Source organism: Mustela nivalis (genome assembly GCF_964662115.1).
Source record: "Mustela nivalis genome assembly, chromosome: 12".
Taxonomy (NCBI): domain Eukaryota; kingdom Metazoa; phylum Chordata; class Mammalia; order Carnivora; family Mustelidae; genus Mustela; species Mustela nivalis.
Genome location: NC_139031.1, coordinates 77,114,395 through 77,137,351, shown reverse-complemented (window position 1 = coordinate 77,137,351; position 22,957 = coordinate 77,114,395). Strand labels below are relative to the sequence as shown.

The following is a 22,957-nucleotide window of genomic DNA, read 5'->3' as shown; positions in this document are numbered from 1 at the left end:
CATTTCTGCAAAGAAGACATCCAGATGGCCAACAGACACATGAAAAAGTGCTCCACATCACTCGGCATCAGGGAAATACAAATCAAAACCACAATGAGATATCACCTCACGCCAGTCAGAATGGCTAAAATCAACAAGTCAGGAAATGACAGATGCTGGCGAGGATTGGAGAAAGGGGAACCCTCCTACACTGTTGGTGGGAATGCAAGCTGGTGCAGCCACTCTGGAAAACAGCGTGGAGGTTCCTCAGAATGTTGAAAATAGAACTTCCCTATGACCCAGCAATTGCACTATTGGGTATTTACCCTAAAGATACAAATGTAGTGATCCAAAGGGGCACATGCACCCGAATGTTTATAGCAGCAATGTCCACAATAGCCAAACTATGGAAAGAACCTAGATGTCCATCCACAGATGAATGGATCAAGAAGATGTGGTATATATACACAATGGAATACTATGCAGCCATCAAAAGAAATGAAATCTTGCCATTTGCGACAACATGGATGGAACTAGAGCGAATCATGCTTAGCGAAATAAGTCAAGCAGAGAAAGACAACTATCATATGATCTCCCTGATATGAGGAAGTGGTGATGCAACATGGAGGCTTAAGTGGGTAGGAGAAGAATAAATGAAACAAGATGGGATTGGGAGGGAGACAAACCATAAGTGACTCTTAATCTCACAAAACAAACTGAGGGTTGCTGGGGGGAGGGGGTTTGTGAGAAGAGGGTGGGATTATGGACATTGGGGAGGGTATGTGCTTTGGTGAGTGCTGTGAAGTGTGTAAACCTGGTGATTCACAGACCTGTACCCCTGGGGATAAAAATATATGTTTATAAAAAATAAAAAGTTAAAAAAAAAAATTTAAAAATAAGATAAAATAAAAATAAATTAAAACAAAAAAGAATGATCTGAGAACCCAATCACGTCCTACTAGACTTTTGAGCTACAAAACTCTGAGCTAATAAATGCCTATTGTTTTAAGCTACTAAGTGTATGGCAACTTGCTATATAGCAAAAGAAAACTAATACCCATTGCAGGGGGAAAAAAACAGCAGTTTCTACTTCACAACTGAAATTTAGAGTAACATCAGTTTTAAAAGGAACTCTATATTTAGATTTCCCTTAAGTGCTACATAATTTCTTAAAAAGAGAAAAAATCATTTCTAAAACTTATAAATGATTAGAGGGTTTATCTTTGTATAAATTAAATAAATAATATTCCATCAAAAACTATATTTATAATCTCCTTGAGTGTGATACAGTGTTTTAATTACAAAATATATGCTTCTTTTTTAAGAACTTCAGATAAATCATTAAACAATGCTGGTTACTGGGCTTAATTTGGCAAAAAATAACGATGACATAAAACCTTAATTTAACTTCAATTTTTCAGAAATACAAAAATGTGAATAACTTATTTAAATGTCAGAAAAGAAAATAAATCTCAGGCCATGGCTGACATGAATTGAGCCATTCAGCCATAAATTTCAGTGAGCATTTTTGATGTCGACATATTCTTGTTGCTAATTACTTCCCAGCAATTTTCTAAGACTCTCCAAGTATACTCATTTTAAGAAAATCCATGATAAAAATTCTCTCGATAAAAGTCTTTTCAAAGTCTGAGAGATACTTTGCTTCATTTCATATGTAAAGAAAGCATTCATATTAATATGCCACAATCACAGAGAAAAGCTCGTTAAGTAAAAATAGAAGCATGGTTGACATCGCACATAAAAACAGCAATGCATGTGTTTTCATTTTAGTCAGGGCCCATTACTTTTACCACATTATACAAAGTAATCTGAAATAATCTTTTAAGCTTGGAGTAAAGGCTTGCCATTTAACATCAAAACACATTTCATTAAGCAGCTTAGCTTTCCTTAGAAGTAAAACTTGACTTAGAAAAGAATCATTTTTATCAAGTCTTAGCGAAAGGTGTTATCTTGATACCGTATGCCTTCCAGATCTAGCAACCGCAGCTAGCAAAACTATCAATTACTGAGCTTTATCAGCTGCCAGGAACTGTTCTGGAATCGTAACATGTATTCGATCTTCTAATCCTGACAAGAGCCCCATGAAGTCAGTCCTCTTATTATCATGCCCATTTTACAGGTAAAGAAACCAAGCCACTAGGAGATGGCAGAGGGGCCATCTTGACAGCATACGCTGCCTCTCTCTCTACAGGTCACTAAACCCACTGTCTCTTTTCCTTGAAGCTTAGTTTCATTCATGTATCTCTCAGCTGTAACAGAAGATACATTGTCCCTAATAAGCCCAATTTTATAAGGGCAATTTATTTGGGGGAAAGTTTTTTAAAAGATGTGATATATGAGTCTTCCTTCCACCTTTTGAAATGAGGCCTTGGAAAAGGGGAGGTAGGAAAGACATTAAGAACATTTGCAGCTAACCAGATGGAAGGATTATTTATTTATTTTAGAAAGAAAGAGAGAGCACGTGCACAAGTAGGAGAGGGGCAGAGGGTGAAGGAGAGAAGGATACTCCCCACTGAACATGGATCCTGTCGTGGGGCTCAATCTCATAACCCAGAGATCTCGACCCAAGCAGAAACCTAGAGTCCAACACCTAACCTACTGAACCACCTGGCGCCCCGACATTAGCATTCTGACTCAATATTGCAGTTTACCTTATTTGGATACACATCTGTAATAACTATATAGGCTTAATTCATTCACTCTACAAAGATTCTGCATGAGTCTACTGTATGCCAAACACCTGGATTTTGTGAGAGTATACTGTATGTCAAATGCCTGCATGCAGAGAACTTGTATTCTAGTAAGGTAGAGAGATAATGTCCAAAAAAATCACAATAAATTAATAAATTAACTACCATGTTACAAGATAATAAATGCTATGAAAAGAGAAAAAAGAAAGCAGGGTGAGAATTTTTTGCCATATGGAAAGCAGGTAGCAAATTATACTATTAAATAATGATATAGATTAGACTCATTAAGGTGATTTTTTAAGAAAAATGAAATATAGAAAGTTCCTTTTGTTTCATGTACAAAAAAGCTCATCTTTCTCATTCCTCTGTACTTGAAGGACATGGGTGAAATGATACATGTGAGTATATAAGACTTCTTTGAAAGACTAAAAATCCTTGCAGCAAACATAAGGCTAAATGACTTTCAAGCTATTTCTAACTACAGTTATAATGCTACTAACATGAAGCATGCATTTCCTTCTATACGCCATTTCCCTAAATTCTGTTTTGCCTTCACTGAACAAATATGTATTAACTACCTACCATGAACTGGCATTTTAATGGTACTAGTGGTGCAGCAGGGAACACATTCTGGTAAGATTACACAAATAAAGAGAAAATTACAATACTATAGAAGAGGGCTGACTAAAGTATGAGAACATGAGGGGAAATGATATTTGGCATGAATCTCAAATAATAGAAGACCAAAATACAAGGAAGTGGAGACCATTGAGGCACAAGAAAAGGTATAGACAATTTAAAGTATATACTTTGATCATGGCATTGAATATAGTCTTCTATGAGACAAGATTAGGAATTCAGTAGAACATGATAAACAAAGACACTGCACAAATAATCACAAACTTTTTGGAGAATGAATTTTGAGAAACCAAGTTTCCCCAAATAAAGTGCTCGGGGCCTTACTACCGTAACAGAGATGATAAATAAGGACTTGAACAAGGCTCTAGCAGTGAGGATAAGAAAGATATATGGCAACAAAGAAACCTTTAGCAGGTAGAATCAATACCAATTGAAAGTCAGAGTTTCTGGGGAATGAAAGAGAAACAGAAGTCTGGAGTGACTCTCAGGATTTATGATGCCTTTCAGCATGGCAGAGAACACATGAGAAAAAACATGGGGCAAAAAACGATGACTTTGGGGGCGCCTGGGTGGCTCAGTGGGTTAAAGCCTCTGCCTTCGGCTCGGGTCATGATCCCAGGGTCCTGGGATCGAACCCCGCATCGGGCTCTCTGCTCAGCGGGAAGTCTGCTTTCCTTCCTCTCTCTCTGCCTGCCTCTCTGCCTACTTCTGATCTCTGTCAAATAAATTAAAAAAAAAAAAACTATTAAAAAAAAAAAAACGATGACTTCAATATGGGACATGCTCAATACGAAGTGTGTGTTTGGTACATTTTAATGGAAATTTTCCCTAGACCATATAATGTATGGCAGCAAAAGAAAATTCTAAGAATAAGATGATGAAGGCATCAATTCAAATGTATTTAATATTTAAAATACTACTTCTTGTGCAATATGTGTCTTCTAGAAGCCATTTATGTCAAATAAATAAAAAGACTGTGTTGTAAAATAAATTTTTTATCTACGAGGTAAAAGTTCTATGTGGAAAGACTTCTCATACTGTTAATATATGCCATTTACATCTCTAAAAGGGATTAAATATAAAGCACTTGATAATCTTTTCGATCAAGGAACATGTTTTTAGTATAGCATCTGGTGAGACTACACTTTAATAAAATACATTAAAGAAAAGGTCCTAGAGTATTCAAACAGGTATCAGATTGTGTTGGGTCCATCAATTAGTATGTATTATCAACTATTATCAATTAGTATGTATTATCAAGTAGTATGTATGTATCCTGCATTACAGTGCCATGAGAAAAGCAACTCTAGGTGATTAAGCATGCAAGGCTTTTCAATAGAGAATAGTCCTTTTTATAAAAGTCATGAAACCTATTCGATCTTTTGTTTGGCATGGCTCAGCTGACACTGTTCACTTCTTTGTCTCTTAATTCTATTATTAATGGTTTGGTACACTTAAGTAATACTTACATAATTACTTCTATATGAATGTCCTTCTTAAAGTGGAGAGTATTTATTTTTTCAGTAGATACTCAGGTATTACAGTATGTTGATGAGTTAGCCAAGAGTGGAAGAATAAATGCATGACATGAATAAAAGTCAGAAGTCCAGAGAGTCTCCAGGAAGGCTGAGTAAATAGCCAAAGAAATTAGTAGGCATTCACACACACAGTTTATGCAATGAAAATTTATAGTTTAACCGAGTGCTTTAATTAGCTTTCCTTTGGAAGTTTGACTCAGGTGGAAAGGTTCTATTTTTAGCAGGTGCAAAAGAAAACTGCTGGAGAGGGTAGTTTAGGATGAGAATAGTGACAATATGTGGTATGCAGAAAAAAATCATTTTACCTACAAAGTTACTCAATGGTGAAAAAACTGAAATGAGGTGAAAAATGTGGAGTGAATGTTACTCTGACATGCATAAAAGAGTAAGTGGAATACACAGTTAATTTCAGGATTTAAAAACAAGATGAACTCACCACCATCCTTTATATTTTTTAGCTGTTAAAAGAGCCTTATTATAACATTAACAAAACAAGCAACTGAAAACATTAGAAGAGTATTCCTTCTTTCTGTGCCTTCCCAAATGGGAAAATTAAAATGACATGTCTTTTAACATTTAATTGTCCGTAACGACATGTCTGCTTACATTTAACCATCCATAAACATATTTTCTTATAACATTTTTTTAGAAGACAAAAGAGAAACAGAAAGTAGTTAAGTCCAAGTTTAGGCAGTCCACACAGGTGAGGTTATTTTTATTCCAATGGCTAATTCAATACTAAGACATATTTCGAGTTCTCCTGATGGTATTTTCACTTGAGACTACACATGCTAGAAATTGACAAGGCAGATGTGATTCACAGTTCTATATGTTAATACACAACACTACGTATGTTATCTCCCAAAATTAAACCCTATGGTCTTTTAAGGCCTAACTTCCTTCTAGGGCAATTTCTATTTTTAGATCTAAAAATACACATAAATAAATGTGCATACATACCATACATATATACATATACAGATATATATAGATACATAGATATAGATATATAATTTCCAATGTGGAAAACTATTAAAGCAAAGCATATTGTTTCAATTACTTCTATGAATATCTATTACCATTTTTCCTCCTACAGTAAGATAGATCTATAAGCTGTATAAAATGACCATGCAGATGACATTATCAGTGTTGTAGACTATCATCTGTAGAACTAAAACATTATTTTGCTACCTGATTAGAAAGATTTCTATAATTTAATGAATAATTTCGGAATCATGCACATAACCCCATCTGTATTATGAAAATGCCATCAAATTTATTTTCAAATCACAGTAACATTATATTTATATGTAGGATCATGTAATCCACATATAAATGGAGCAAGAAAATATTAATACATATTAAATTGTGGAGTATGCAGTTTCACCAGGAGCAACTGCTTGTTTGAATATAAGACTGGGTTGTCTGCTTTGCAAATGTCTGCTTTTTGTTCATGTCGTTCACAAAATTTAAGTAAAGGAAAAGAAATTTTTAAGAGAGCTGCAGAAAACAAACTTAATAAAAAGAGTATTTTATTCAGTACTTAGCAACCACTATCTGGCCCCAATCACAAGCATATTATTTCAGTTCCCTGAGCCTCATTTTCTTACCTAAGTATGAAGTTTGATAAGTAGTCTACTTTCATGGAAGTTTCATGGAGTTGGATGAGAAGCAGACATAAAAATAAGAGAGATTTCCAAATGGGCAGCTTCCAACCCTGTGTCAAGGGGTTGAAGTTGACCTAAACCAGCATAATTTCACTTTTCACTATTTCCCATCCTTGGTCTCTATATTTAACATCATCTTAAGGAGGTATTCACAATATTTTAAGTTTAAATCCATTGTATTATTAATCCCTCTTGTGAAAGACAGTCCACAGGGGGTCACTCCTGCTCCCACATGTCTTACAGGTTATGCCAACAATGCAAGACCCTGGCTGCTCTTCATCTAGGCTATTTTTGAGTTTTGTGCAGGCAGTGGGCAACCACAAAGGATGAGGTAATGTCTTCTCCTAGGGCAAAGAGCAGGCTAGCTTACAGTTTGCATAAAAGGTAGATTCGACAAGCTCAGTGTTCTTCATATGTGAAGAATCCACTACATGTGCAGTATCGATATAGGCCCATATCACATGACTCACATGAGAGTGCAGGGCAAGGTGAACTGATGCAAATACTGTGATGTTCATGCTGCCTGCTGTGCTGTGAGTAACAAAGTTCTTTGTCTCGGACCCATAAGTGTCATGTCAAGAATGAGTAACTATGAAATAGTAACAAGTTAATTTATTAGTTTATAAGTAAGGAAAAGTTAAATCCTAGCCAGATATACACTCTAACCAATAGACTTTTTATTAAGGTTTTCATGGATATTTAATATCTTTAAATATTAAAACTAGACTAATAGGGCACCTGGGTGGCTCAGTGGGTTAAGCCGCTGCCTTCGGCTCAGGTCATGATCTCAGGATCCTGGGATCGAGTCCTGCATTGGGCTCTCTGCTCAGCAGGGAGCCTGCTTCCTCCTCTCTCTCTCTCTGCCTGCCTCTCTGCCTACTTGTGATCTCTCTCTGTCAAATAAATAAATTAAAAAAAAATCTTATTAAAAAAAAACTAGACTAATAAAAATAGTAAGGTACTGACCCCACAGACTAGATATAGAACAGTACTAATTAAAGACTCTAGAAGAGTAAACTGGTTTTTAATGGAAATTTACTACATGACAAAGGATATACTAAAAATCAGAGTAAAGAAACATATCTCAAAATAGTAACAGCCATATATGAAAACATAATTAACTAACATAATTAATAGTGAAAAGTTGAGAGCTTTACCCCTAAGATCAGGAACAAAACAAGAATATCCAATTTCACCACTTTTATTCAATGTTGTCCTACAATTCATAGCCACAACAATCAGACAAAAAGAAATAAAAGCCACCTAAATAGGTAAGGAATAAGTAAAACTTCCACTATTTGCAGATGACATGGTACTATGTATAGTAAATCCTAAAGATTCCACCAAAAAATTATCAGAACTTGTAAATAAATCCAGGAAGGTCATAGGATTCAAAATCAATATATAGAAACATGTTCCATTTCTATTCACTATAATGAAGTAGCAGCAAAAGAAATTAAGAAAAGAGTTCCATTTACAATTGCATCAAAAATAATAAAATACCTAGGAATAAATTTAACCGAGAAGATTAAAGACCTGTTCTTTAAAATTATCAAACATTGATGAAAGTCACAGAAAATGATGCAAATGGAAACATATTCCATGTTCATGGACTTGGGAAAACAAATATTGTTAAAATGTCTATACTACCCAAAGAAATCTACTGGTTTAATGCAAACTCTATCAAAATATCAACAGCATTTTTCACAGAACCAACCAACCAAACAAACAAAAACCCTAATAGTTTTATGAAACCACAAAAGACACTGAATAGCCAAAGCAATCTTGAAAAATAACAAAACTGGAGGTATCACAAATTGAGATTTCAAGATACACGTACAAAGCTGTAGTAATCAGATCAGTATGGTACTGGCACAAACAAAGACACATAGATCAATGAAACAGAATTGAAAGCCCTGAAAAACCAATGATTATATAGTCATTTAATCTTCAAAAAAAGAGGCAAGAATATGCAATAGGAAAAAGAAAGTATCAACAATGATGTTGGGATAACTGGACAGCTACATGCAAAAGCATGAAAGTAGATCACTTTATTATACCATACACAAAAATAAACTCAAAATGTATTAAGGACCTAAATGTGATACCTAAAACCATAAAAATCAGAAGAGAGCAGAGGCATCAATTTCTCCGACATGAGCCATATCAAAATTTTTCTAGATATGTTTCCAAAGGCAAGGGGAAAAAAAACCCCACAAAAGTAAACTGGGACTACATCAAAATAAAAAGCTTCTGCACAGATAAGAAAGCAATCAATAAAAATAAAAGAAAGCCTACTGAATAGGAGAAGATATTTGCCAAGGATATATCAAATAAAGGGTTAGTATCCAAAATATATAAAAAACTGATACAACTCAATACCCAAATAACAAATAGCAAAAGATATCAACAGACATTTCTCCAAAAGATACAGAAATGGCCAAGAGACGCACGGAAAGATGTTCAACCTCTCTCATCATCCAGGAAGTGCAAATCAAAGCCACAATGAGATATCACCTCACACCTGTCAAAATGGCTAACAACAAAAATGTAAGAAACAAGTGTTGAAAAAGATGTGAAGAAAAAAGAACCCTCATGCACTGTTGATGAGAATGCAAACTGGTGCAGCCACTCTGGAAAACAGTATGGAGGTTCCTCAAAAAATTAAAAATAGAATTACCATATGATCCAGTAATTCCACTACTGCGTATTTAACCTAAGAATACAGAAACACTAATTTGAATATGATTCTGATATATGCGCTGATAAATGTACCCTTGTGTTTGTTGCAGCATTATTTACTATAGTCAAGATAAGTAAGTAACCCAGGGGTCCATCCATAGATGAATGGAAAACAAAGATGTGCTATATACATGCAATGGAATATTTCTCAGTCATAAAAAAAAAAAAAAAGAATGAAATCTTACCATTCTTAACAACAATAATGAACCTAGAGGGTATGCTAAGTGAAATAAGCCAGAGAAAGACAAATATCACTTGATTTCATTTTATGTGGAATCTAATTAACAAAACAAATGAGCAAATAAGCAACAAAAAGGAATGAGACTCTTAGAGAACTGATGGCTACCCGAGGGGAGGGGTGGGAAAATGGATAAAATGAGTAAAGGGGATTAAGGGGCACAAATTACCAATTATAAAATAAATAAGCCATGGGGATGAAAAGGGCAGCATGGGGAATATGGTCAATAATACTGCAATTCAGGGGCACCTGGGTGGCTCAGTGGGTTAAGCCGCTGCCTTCGGCTCGGGTCATGATCTCAGGGTCCTGGGATCGAGTCCCACATCAGGCTCTCTGCTCAGCAGGGGGCCTGCTTCCCTTCCTCTCTTTCTGCCTGCTTCTCTGTCTACTTGTAATCTCTGTCTGTCAAATAAATAAATAAAATCTTTAAAAAAAAATAATACTGCAATACACTTACTGTGCTGAGCATTTCATAATGTATGTAATTGTTGAATGACTATGCTGTATACCTGAAACTAATTTGATATTACCTGTCAATGATACATCAATTAAAAATTTTAAAAATGAAAAGCAAAAAAAGAAAAAGAAAAAGATGGTCTAAATAGATACTGTGTCATTAATATGAAGTACATGGTGGGGAGGAAGCTACTCATTTCTCTTCAGACACTTCAGTATCCTATGGATTGTTATAGGGAATACTACTTCTGTAATTCAGATTATTGGAATAGAGTTTTATTTTTTCCATGTATTTATTTATTTGAGAAAGAGCATCTGTGCACAGAGAGGTGGAGGGGTAAAGAGAGAGAGAGAGAATCTTAAGCAGACTCCATGCTGAGCATGCAGTCCAATGTGGGGCTCAATCCCACGACCCCAAGATCATGACCTGAGCAGAAATCAAGAGTAGGCAGCTTAATCAACCAAATCATCCAGGTGGCCCTCAAATTACTGGAATAGAGGGTTTTGTTTTGTTTTTTTTTTTAAGATTTTATTTATTTACCTGACAGAGAGAGAGAGAGAGAAACAGAGATCACAAGTAGCCAGAGCAGGTTTTCCGGGGGGAAGCAGGCTCCCTGCTAAGCAGAGAGCCCGATGCGGGGCTTCATCTCCAGACCCCAAGATTATGACCCAAGCCAAGGGCAGAGGCCTAACCCACTGAGCCACCCAGGCACCCCTGGAATAGAGTTTTAGAAGTAAAATACGTGGTCATCAAAAAAAGAAAGGGAGAAAATAGTGGACCAAATGACGTGAATTCTAGTATTTTGTATTGCTGAGTTTCCTAGTAGCAACTGACCCAAATATAGATGATTTTTACCAAAACCACAGGAAGAATATAAATAAACTCTAAAGTTCTGAAAAGACGTGAGAGAGAAAACATCTGGAACCAGAGAGATCAGTAGAGAAAATGTCCTGACCTGAAGACATGGCCACATTATGCTAGTCAATAGAACAGATATTTCCTTTTTCTTCTTTTTTCCAATTATATTTCTTAATGATGGGTAGCAGCACCTGAGAACAGTGATCCTTGAACCAGACCAGACCAGGCATCAGTAGTGTGTGTCTCTTGATGGTGAGAGCCCTGAGAACTATCTGCTCAGTAGAGCATGCAAAAAGAACCAGCTATCTTGGGTAACCTAAGGAAAATGAACTCTGCCAAAGATAATCAGAGAGCTATAAACCTAATAATATTGGCATTTCTCTTGTATAGAGAGAAAGAAATACATCCTATACCACACTATATCACAATGCATGGGCATAGGCAGCCCCAGAGCTTACATGATGAAAAGGCAGTAGTAATAGCAATATTTACAGATGGAAAGTCTTACACAACAGCAATCAACATAAAATTATCAGGGAGATATTTTACATTCTTCATACTCAGTTTTTGAAATCCAATGTGTCTTTTTGCACTTAAGAGAATCCTAATTTAGTTAGCCACAGGGCTCATTAGCCACATCCATCCAGTGACTATCTTATCAGACAAGGCATCTCTAGAGAAATAGCAGCATGTATAAGTTGGCCAGAATATAAACTGGGACAACCACCCTAGAGAACAAGTTTAAGGTATAGATAACCTATGGTCCAGCAATCCCAGTCCTGGGAAAGTAACGGAAGAGGCTGTACAGAAATGTTGGTAGAAGCAAAGATCAACAACCACCACTACCACCAATGGAACACTTAGATGGTCATCATTTTCATGGAGTAAAGTCTTTGTATTCACTGCCGGAAATACAACAGTATTTCCTGCAGCTGGAGCAAGAATGTTTTATGTCCTCACACTCACTATACATGAAAGTAGGGACATCATTTTGTCATTCAGTCATTTCTTCCACCCATAAATGGTGACCAGGGGTGGACTTCTCTGGAAAGAAAAAGGACGCAATGATGCTGACCTCTACGCTTCTGAACATCTCAATGTGCCCATTCTTCTAGGTCCAACTACCTAACATAGCCACAACTATTCCATGGGTCCCGAATGTTTCCTGGCTTTCATGTACATGCTAGCAAATGTGTTGGTATGGAAGTCCTGGTCATTACCAACTGACCCAACTTATAGGTAAGAGAGGACAGAACAAGGGGCAATGGCCATCCAGTTCCCTAGGTTACTCACATATAGAACGGGAGAGAGCCCACTGGCTCAGCCTCTGAATTCCACCTCTACAGTTTGATAGCTGCCCTGTTCTGACATCTATTTGCCTGATATCTAAAATCACTGTAAAACATATCCAACAAGATTGCTGTCAAAAAAATGCCGTCAAATACCAGCCTGATGCAAAAACAAAAACAAAAACAAACAAAAAACCAAACCATCAACAGTGACAGCAGTTTACCTTTTCCCATAATCCCTACACAATGTTTTGCCTGGATCCTAATGAGAATTGTCTATTTACCTGTAATATCCAAATAACCTTTCTGGTAATCAAAGAAGTACAAATCAAAAAAATGATATATAGCAATTTTAGACTTCCAAATTAGCAAATATCAATTTCAGTGGTTTTTTTTGTTTTTTTTTTTTTTTTTTTGAGAATGGAGAAGCTGCAGTTAGAAGGGAATCATGACACCTGTGGTGGGGATGTCAAACGTTATCTTATCTCCAAAGATAACCTGATACTTCAGGGTCCTAGTCCCTTGATTCAGTAACATTAGTACTAATAAACTTTCCCTGGGAAACAGTTAAAAATACAAAATATCAGTCCAAAAACATTCATCTTATTTATAATGAAAAAAATGGAACCGTTTAAATACCCAATGTGAGAAAAATGTGTATGAAAAAACATATACCCATGTATCAAAAAATTAATAATCATTTTAATAACAGGCACAAAGTCTTTAATCATGTGAGGAAATAGTATAATCATACGTTAGACTGAATACAGAACTACCAGATAGAATATTAACCACATAAAAATGCATAGAAGACTAATGGAGAAAGTACTTTAAATTTATTTTAACAAAAGTTTATCTTAAATCCAAATTTGTTTGTTCTGACAAAATATTACTTAATAAAAAAGCAACAGGTCAAATTCTCCTAAAAATTAAAAACCAAAAATTTTGTTTCAAGCCACGAACTTGTCAACTCTCTCACATAAGTTATAAAGTACTATCAGTGTCCCTTTCTGTCACGCATGTCAGAAATATTCACACAGAATGCGTATCTCTGTTTAGTAACTCTTTTGAAAACAATTATTCATAGAATTATTTTGACTAAATTGATTTATCATTCTTTCAGCTTTTAATTGTGTGTGTGTGTGTGTGCACTTAGGCACTTTTTTAGTATGAGGTATATGATTTTTAATGTACTAAGTAATGATTTTTAAAACGAAAGCAAGATACATGTTTGTCAAACTAAGAAATCAACGCATGCCCATGAGGCTTTCCTTGAGGGTGTGACAGAGAAGACTGAAGCCACCCCAGCAAGAGACCAAAGATCTGAAGGGATCCCAGTTACACCACTGGGTCTTAATTGGCTCAAAAGGCCCATCTGTTGCCTAGTGACAAATAAATGCTAGCTATTCCTGCATCGCTCACACCCTGCATAATTATCTTACTAACAAAGCAAAACTATGACCCTTAGAACTTCCTGAAACATGAGGAAATGTAATCTTAAGTTTTATTCCCATAGTAAAAAATTACTTTTGGAAGGTACAGTACAAACAGTAACATCAACACCCACAATGAGTAACTATGAGTCCTTTTTGCATTTGAGCTGAACCAGAATTATTAAAATTCACTAGGTAAACTGATTGTCAGTTTTAGGCTGTTTACTCAGGATGCTTCCAAATTCTTTAAAACCAGCTTTTTCCAAAAGCCTTGCTGCTGCTTTTAAAACTCTAAGATAAATTATTCTCTGAGTTGGCCAAAGTTAAAGCCTAAGAGACTTCTTCCTTGCTATCAGAGGCTACTGGATTATGGTGCCACTTATACAAACTTGGCATCAAAGAGTTAAACCGTGAGGCTCAGGCTGAAGCCTGGCTACACCCCAGGGCCCTGCAGGCAGCCCTTGGCACAACTCAGGTGTTGAGGGGGATGCTGTGTATGAGAAACAGGAAGCAACCTAAGAGACAGGTGTGTTTGATAAATAGGCGGGGGAGGGGGAAGTCCTCTCTCCATAGCTCCCGAACTCATGACTAACCATAACCAGCTCTTCTTGCCACCAGAGAAACAGAACAGCAAAAGGGGAAGGCAGAGTCGTACCGGGAGGAAAAGACCTGCCTCGCAGTGATAAGGTAGAGTAGAAGCAGAGGCTTACAATACAGAGTTAAATGTGCCTTGTTAGTAAAAATAAACGGACGAAGTTGATTCCTTTCTTAGAAATACCACTTCTTTGCATTGCAGGTATAAAGTCTGAGTATTTTCTGAATGTGCCCCCTAAAGCTATAAGAAAAAAGCATAAAATAGGAGGTTAACAAAAAATAAAAATCACAAGCAGAATGCAGAAAGCATAGAAATAAAGCAAGGATCATGGAGAAGGTGCTTCACTAATCGCTCCTAACTGAAGGAAGTGAAGAAAGATTAGTAGTAAGAACTCTCAGAGAGCATCATAAACTAAGCCTGTAAATCGTACTTAAGATTTTCTAGAAGTGTATGTGTACGTATGCATACACACATGCAAACACAATGTGCCTCTCTTTTAAACTAACTCCTTGTGCCCACCCTCTCAAGTCCTTTGGGGTATGTGAATACTGAATCACTCAACCAACATCATTCACTCCCTTGATACAAGGCAGCCAATGGACTTTACCTAAAGGCTGGAGGGTACTAAGACCTTCTACTAACTCAAAACTTCACAGGATTAGCACATTCAGTTAAGGTAGGAACACTAGACAACTGTTTTTGTTATATCATTTTTTTTTTCCTCCTCTGAAACATCTTCCAAATTCAAATAAATTACCACACACCAAAATACTCTGAGTAACAGTGATCCCAGTGGTGATATTTAAAATAGGATTTCACCTAAACCACTTGAATACTTGAGACCACTTATATTTTCAAACTACTGAAATTTCACACAGGGCCTAGGAAATTCTGTGCTTTAAGAAATCTCCTTTTCAAATGAGCACCTCCCCAAATTATAATTTTACCAACACAAAGAAAACCAAAGATTTTCCTAAAAAGTTTATCACCTTTCTACCCAAGGGCTCTCATTTCATACCTCCAGACACTGACTGGATTCTCATAATTACTGTGGTCCAAATATATACATATACAAAAATGCACACACACAATCCTCCCTCCACACTACACTTTTCTTTTAGTGTGCCAAAATACTTTTCAAATGTAGACATTGTTTTGTTTTTAGTGATGCCATTTGTTTTATAGCTATTAAACTGTACTGTGTTGACACCATCAGCTCCTCATTAAAGGGCAAAATTCTCTAAGTCTATGAAATAAGTACAATTGTAATGGTAAAACCAAAATTTTCTGCTTCATGAATACACAACCAAAAACAACTCTCCTAAATATATGGGAGAAATTTAAGATTTGCTTTTTGTTTTGCTTTTGCAATGAATCCAAACCACTGTAAGTAATAATTATAGTTGTTACCACTCATGAAGTGCTGAGGGAAACCAAATTTTATCTGCCTTTAAAATGGTTCTCCGTTAACTCTATTCTTCACAGATAAAGATGATAAAAATCTGCTTAGGTCTGTAGAAAAAACGCTTTCACTTGATGCTCATTATTTCAAAGCAACCTAACGCCTTTTAAAAGTAAAAAATAAAAAAATGTGTAATTTGTTCTCTAAAAAATTTTAACTCAAAAACAACACTAAGAATCTCTAAACCTCCTTCTGTATAGTTGCTAAAATCTATTCAATTTTTCTATTCCAATGAATTGCAAAATCAAAGAGAGTGAAAAAAATAATCCTTAAGTATTTCTGATTTGTGTAAAAACAACAATTATTTAAAATTCAATCCCAAAAAAGTCTATTAAACATCTAAGCCAGCAATAATCATTTAACCCCTCAGTTTCCCAAGATGTAAATATTCTAACAGCCAAACACATCCATAATGTTTACAGATGCATTCTTTTATAACTCTAATAGGTAGAAATTTGCCCATCTATGTTTTGGTCATTTACACCATGGAGAAAATGTCTCATCACCCCATTAAGAAAAAAATTAAGAAACACAGTTCCTTGACATCAGTCACTGAAACCCATGTATCTGTTTTTGTTTTGCATTTATTTTTGGTTTTTTTTTTTTGCACACTTCTTCTGAAAGTTCTCTATTATATTTATGGCAAATAATAGCTCAAAGAGAATTATAAGAAGTCTAGACCTAATAAGTTCAAACCACTGTTTTCTAGTAGTCAATATTATTAACTTACACTAAGTGCTTAAGAGTGTTTGTAACATAACAAATTCATGTTCTTTATGGATCTGTAAGCAACCAAAACTTTCTCCAAGGTAGTAGAAGCAGGAAGGACCGAAGATCATGGGAACAGTAAATTACAACTACTACTTGGTGTGAATAAGTGAAAACCAGACGGTACTCCAAAGCTACATGTCTTTCATTCACAAAGAATTGGGATGGGGATATAGCTCAGTGGTAGAGCATTTGACTGCACAAAGAATTGGGATAATTGTTATTTTAAATTGTCAGCTTATTTAACCTTCTTAATTCTGGTGCATAATCGAGAAAATATTTAATTACATGAACTTTTAATAAGAAATAAGACCTGTAATAAGTAATTGAAACTTCAACTGTGCCATCAATATTGATAAACCTTCTTTCTAGAAATGGCTATTTTTGTTTTAGGGGGGCATTTTTTGCTCAGAAATTCAGCTACCAAAATACTTCAAAATAAACATGATATGCTCATCTCCGTAAGTAATATATAAATTGCTTACCTCTGTCAAGTGTGGTGTAGGGTTAAATCCACAGAGATTACACACTTGATTCTTGCATTCCGTGCAAGTATTGAAGTTAGGAGGCTCCTTTGAACCGACATTGAGTTCAGTTTTGCAGAGAGGACAGGTTGATTCTGGTTTGGGAGTCTTCTCCACCTTGGGCGTTAGGACAGGCGTTTGAGGCTCTGCTGCTGAAGGTTTGCTATCCTTAACAAGTGGAGGCTTCTTTTCAGTTTCTGCTCTTTTTACGGTTGGAACTTGTTCAGCTTTGGGCTCTAATTTTTCAGCCACTGGAGCTTTCGTTTCTTTTTTCACAGGGATAACCTTTGCAGGTGCTGGTGGCCCCTGACCTGTGGCTTTCGGTGGCCCCTGAGGAGGTGGTTGTGGAGGAGGAGGGCCTTGTTTTGTCGGGGCCCCAGGCCCGCTCTGAGACTGAGACCCAGGCTGGCCTGCGGTGGAGATCAAATTTGATGCCTGGCTGAAGATCGATGCTCCAAATCCAAAGAGTTTTCCAGTCACAGTTTCTTGAGGCGTCGTGGGCTGTGACCTGGGGGCATCAGTAATACTTCCCAGATTCAGACTGAAGCGTCTTGACTGCTCCTGAGGCTTTGGAGGCTGCTGAGATGGGGGGGCAGTTTGGCCAGTGGTAGGTCGTGGGCCTGGGGCTGGAGGCGACCCTTTTGGCATTGGCTTGGCATCTGGCTTCGGACTCATTTTGGTTTGTGCTTTCTTGGGTTCTTCCCTCTTTTGAACTGAATCAACTTGCTTTTGACCTTTAGTCTCTGAACTAGGCCCAGGGTGTGAAAGAATTTTTGAATCTGATGCAGGTCGGGGTATGACTTTAGAATCGATGGGGGTGACTTTTTCTCCCATTGGTGGAAAACTCTGTGAGGGTTTGGCAGCATCTGTTTTTGGAGGAGGGGCTGTTATCTGTTGATCCTCCAACTGTACTTTAGAGCTTGGAGTATCAGGTTTTGCTGCTGTTGGTGCTGAAGACACATCTGTGGCTGGTTTCACTGTCTTGGGCTGCTTTGGTTTATCCTCAGCCATGGGGACCTTTGCCTGCTCAGATGGGACCGAAGGCTCCTTGGGAAGGGTTGGCTTGGATGAAGACTCAGCCACAGGAGGCTGCTTGGCTGCAACTGGGGGGGATCCGTGAATGGTTGGTTGTTTCACTAGTGGTGGGGGCTTTTTAGCCTCAGGGGCCTTTGAGAGATCCTGTTTGGGTACAGTATCCTTCTTTGGAGAAGTCTGCTGTGGCTGTGGGGACGGTTTGCTCACTGCGGATGGAGGAGTCACGGGGGCAGTCTTCGGTTTAGGCTGAGGGGATAGTGGAACTGGAGCCAGATCACCTCCTAGAGCTCTTTTCATCTGACAGTTTAAACAGAGCCACTCTTTTATCTAGAAATAATATGAAATAATGGTCAGAGACAGTAACAATGTGAAGACACAAAAACATAATTTTAAAAAATGCATGGTACCGTTGGAAACTATGTCACTCCTCACTTGAAATATATAGATCCCAAATTATTTTACTTAATTTATATTAAAATATTATAATGTTAATTACACAGAAATATAAGTAGTGAACCTCAGAGAATTAAGCACTCTATATTTTTTGGAAAACTAAAAAGTAAAAATGAACATAAAGTTGTATTTTTTTCTAATGTTAATTTTATTTTGTGGATTTTTTTGAAGATTTTATTTATTTATTTGGAAGAAAGAAAGAGTGCGAGTGAAAGAACACAAGCAGGGGGGAGCAGCAGAGGGAGGGGGTGAAGTAGACTTCCCACTGAGCAGGGAGCCCAATGTGGAGCTCCATATCAGGACACTGGGATCATGAGCTGAGCCGAAGGCAGCTGCTTGCTAAACCAATTGAGCTACCCAGGCACCCGTAATTTTGTTATTCTTTGCCCCTGATTTACTGTAAGTTTGTAATCACAGAAATAGGAAACACTGTATCATAAAAAGATGAATTATAACAAATTAGCGTCCAGAAATTACTTCCATTAGATATTTTTTCTATTGGTGGCTCATATACAGTTTTTAGTTACACAACCCAGTGTAAGCCTGTCAAATTATTAACACGTTGCTAATTTCTTAAATTAGCAGAGCATTACTTTCCCCTCCAAGGCGACATAATCAAATGTGTGAAAACAAAAATTGTTAGCCACACTGGGTTAGAAAGAGAACATTCTCTGTTAGGAAAATGAAAAAAAACCAATGGCATCTCTTCAAATTATCACAAATAATAGCATGATTTAACAGAGGAACTATTGTTTCCTTATAATTTTATGAATATACTAGAAAGAGCAGTTTAAGGAAGCAATATACTTATTCAACTGGGGAGATATATATAGATGTGAGATAAACAACACATATATAAACACAGGTATAGGAGTAAGTACATCTGTTCATTTCATGTTGCACCAATTATAAAGAGATGCTGAATTGGATACTTATTTTAGAACATAATTTAAAAGTATCTGTGGATAGCATAAGTGTATCAGAGAAAGACAATTACCATACGGTTTGACTCATATGTAGAATATAAGGTATAGCGCAGAGGTAAGGGAGGCAAAACTAAATGGGAAAAAAACAGAGAGAGACAAACCATCAGAGACTCCTGACTCTGGGAAACAAACTGAGGGTTGTGTAAAGGGAGATGGGTAGGGGAACAGGGTAACTAGGTGATGGGCACTAAGGAGGGCACATGATGGGATGAGCACTTGAACACTAATCAAAAACTAATGTTAGCTAATTGAATTTAAATTAAAAAAATAAATAAATAATAAAAAGATAAATAAAAGTACCTATGTTTGGCATTCACCTTCTTTAAATTCCAAAATAATATGTGCATATTATACAAAATTTTAAATATTTCCAAAGTAATTCAGAACATCAAATTCTGTATGATACAATCTTCTCCAACCAAAATAACCAATTTTACCAGTTCAGCACTGCGATTCTCTGTACAGAAGTCTAATGGTGAACAACTAAATATGTGGAACAGAGTTACCAGAAAAGTTTTCCACAGTATAAAAGTATGAAGTGCTAGGCTGGCAAAAAGCATGTTCCTTATGGGCAAACAACTTCCTTTTGAAAAGAAATTGAAATAGTCTTTCCTAAACTCTTAAAAACTTTTGTCATTTAATAGTTTATACTGTGAAGCTGTTTTAGTAAGAGAACAAAACTTTATTGAATGACTTTCTTAATATAATGGCTTTAAAAGTAAAAAAGCACACTGAATCATTTAAACTCATGCATTTGTATAAAAGGGCTTATTTTGCAATCCCAGGGAAAGCAAACTTTTGTTTAGAGAAGGTTAAAGAGATTGTCAACTCTAACATGTTATATTTCTGTTTTAAAATGTGAAATGAAGAAAAATTAAAACATTTGTTTAAATGGGTAGAAAGTGTTCATTACATTTGCTTTCAGTAAGGGTATTGAGTATCTGTGTACCTGCAATATTTTTTAATATTTACTTTTCTGTATGTTTGAGGCATTTCACAAAATAACTTTTTATTATATAAATATCTGAATTCCAAAACATAAGCAATTACTACTTATGCCAGTACCCCGATGAAAGGTGAGCTAGAGTGTAAGGAAACTTTCACTCTACTTTACCCCCTTCTTGATGGACATAAACTCCTTCATAAATAAACTTTAACCTACTTGACCATCTCCCCTACTGTCAATGTCACTTCTGCTGTTGTACTGTTCATTTTTGCTCATTTGTATTTTTCCACAACCTTAAATGATACATCACCTCATAATTATGCAGACAAAAGAAAATGTAATTAAAAGCATAATTCTTTACCTATGCTCTGTCACTGATTTTTTTTTCCTGTAAAACATTATGAGATGTGCATCTACGTTAACCACAATAAATTATAAATCCTTGGGGTTACTGACTTGCATTATAGTTAGCTGCTCTTAATCTTTTTGATGAGTGTTATAACCAAAGCAGAAGCAAAATTCATTCACCTATTCCTTTTTAATTATTTTTTGAACTCACAACTCGAGATCAAGTCTCATGTTCCACTGACTGAGTCAGCCAGGCCCCCCCACCTGTTTCTTTGTTTGTTTGTTTGTTTTAAGGTTTATTTATTTGAGGGAGAGAGAACATGGAGGGGAGGGGCATAAGGAGAGGTAGATTCTCAAGCAGACTCTCTCCACTGAGCACAGAGCCCAATGCAGCACTCAATCTCATTCCTCTGAGGTCATGACCTGAGCTGAAACCAAGAGTATGACTCTCAACCGACTGAGCCACCCAGGCACCCAAGCCACCTATTCATTTCTTTATTCAAGTATTTATTGAGCAACTTCTACTTGGCACAGAGCACAGATTAAGAGACAAGTATCTCCATCCTTCTGGAGACTACACTGTAGTAAAAGCCAGATAAGAAACAAGTTAACATATAACTTGAAGATTATAGATATGGACTAAGTATCTGATGATACTGTGATGACTACTTTTTCCTTTCTTCCTGACAGGAAACTTTCTCACACCCTCCCCACTGAATACTTCCTCGGATGTGAACTTCGGAGCTTCACGTGTAGCGAGCCTACCTAGGCTCTCATTCCATTTTCAAACCACTGTAAAATCAGAAGACTACCACAGCATACCAAATGCATCATTTACACTAGTAGTGGGAATTACATTTTCTAGTGCCCTTATTCCAAAACCAAATGTCTCCTTGTATTTTATAAATGTATATGACCTTGTTTCTATGTAATGACACAGGGAAGAGTTGGGAAGAGAGGGAGAAAACCCAAATCACTGCCTCTCCAGAGAAGAATTCTGCTTTTCTCTTAGCATACCCCTCTTCTGAACAGACTCCATGGCCCCATCTTTTGTCCCTTTAATGACCACATTTTCTTCATTTTGATAAAAACACGTAACAGCCATTTTGACCCCTCAGTGTTCCTCCTCGCTGCTAGAATATGGCTTAAAATCATTGCAGCAAACACAATATGAAAAGCTTTTTATCCTCTTAGGATTTTTTTTTTTTTTTTTAGAAAGAGCCTCCTTTTATATTTAATTCTACTGGCCAAATCTGTTGCAACTAGAAATGATTTTTATCTCAGCGCTTAACAATCTAGCACTGAAAACAGAAGCATTTGCAATTCCCTGATTCAACTGAAAAACAAAAACAAAAGCAAACTTCCTATAAATTGAGAAAATGAAAAAGTCCACAAGCTGCCCCAGCATCAGAAACCACCTTGCACTTTTCCGGGGGGCCTTGTCTTCCACCATGCCAGCAGGGTGAGAAATGAATGATAACAGCACCTTTCTCCTCTCAGTCATCAGAATGAGAAATCCTGTGGTATCTTCCCTACATTCTCAATTATTCCTCAAGTATGTCTGCACTGCTTGTGAAAGGTAATTTCCCATATCTCTTTTCACATTTCCAAAGCCAACCCCCCCTCACTTGGCCTTTGTCATTGTCTAGATTCTTTATACCCTCACAAAAAGATCATCTGCGTAAAATCACTAAACACAGAAGGGGCTGGTTGACTATAACTACTTCCCCTTGCAACTCAATGCCTCTCCCAGAACTGTGAAATGAAGTTAATCTTTTGCAAGAACTTCAAAATATATCATTTTGAAATGTAAAATGCTAGTACTTTTATCATCAATCTATTTTCAGGTCTATATCCCCCAAAGACAGTAAGTAACAAACAGTAAGGACTTCCCGGTAGTAGTCTTTCCACTGATGCCCTGGGGTCTAACTAAGCCTTTAAGCATGACAGATGCCCACAGTTTTGAGCTGTTTTGAATTAAATAAATTAACTGAAAATGTTTGTGCTCTTCAAGCTACAGCTTTCCTGTATTTACTCTGCTAATTCCCACTGTTTACACAGTTTATAGGACACGCTGCTGCCTTCGTTTTCTGGTTGCACGCCATGAACAACCTATCCCCATTTTGAGTCAAACTCAAAAGTCCCTCATAATCACCATACCCACTAACCATACATATTTTCCACACCTCAAGGCAATAACTGCCTGTTTCACTTCCAAAATTAAACACTTATTTCTAAGTCTGAGCAGAAATGAACCTTAATTTATTACCATCACTTCCTCAGACACTT

The 22,957-nt window shown here is 36.6% G+C and overlaps 1 protein-coding gene across 8 annotated transcripts in view; it reads right to left on the bottom strand.

The window, feature by feature from the left end:
- Positions 1–22,957, bottom strand: part of PCLO (piccolo presynaptic cytomatrix protein) — a 407,515-nt gene that overhangs the window by 361,220 nt on the left and 23,338 nt on the right. For all 8 annotated transcript variants that reach the window (XR_014300995.1, XM_082692496.1, XM_082692497.1 and 5 more), the window contains exon 3: positions 16,862–18,262. Coding sequence is in view for 7 of the 8 variants with exons in the window: in XM_082692496.1 (XP_082548622.1) it covers positions 16,862–18,262 (1,401 nt within the window). In the remaining variant the exon portion in view is untranslated. The remainder of the gene's footprint in view (positions 1–16,861; positions 18,263–22,957) is intronic.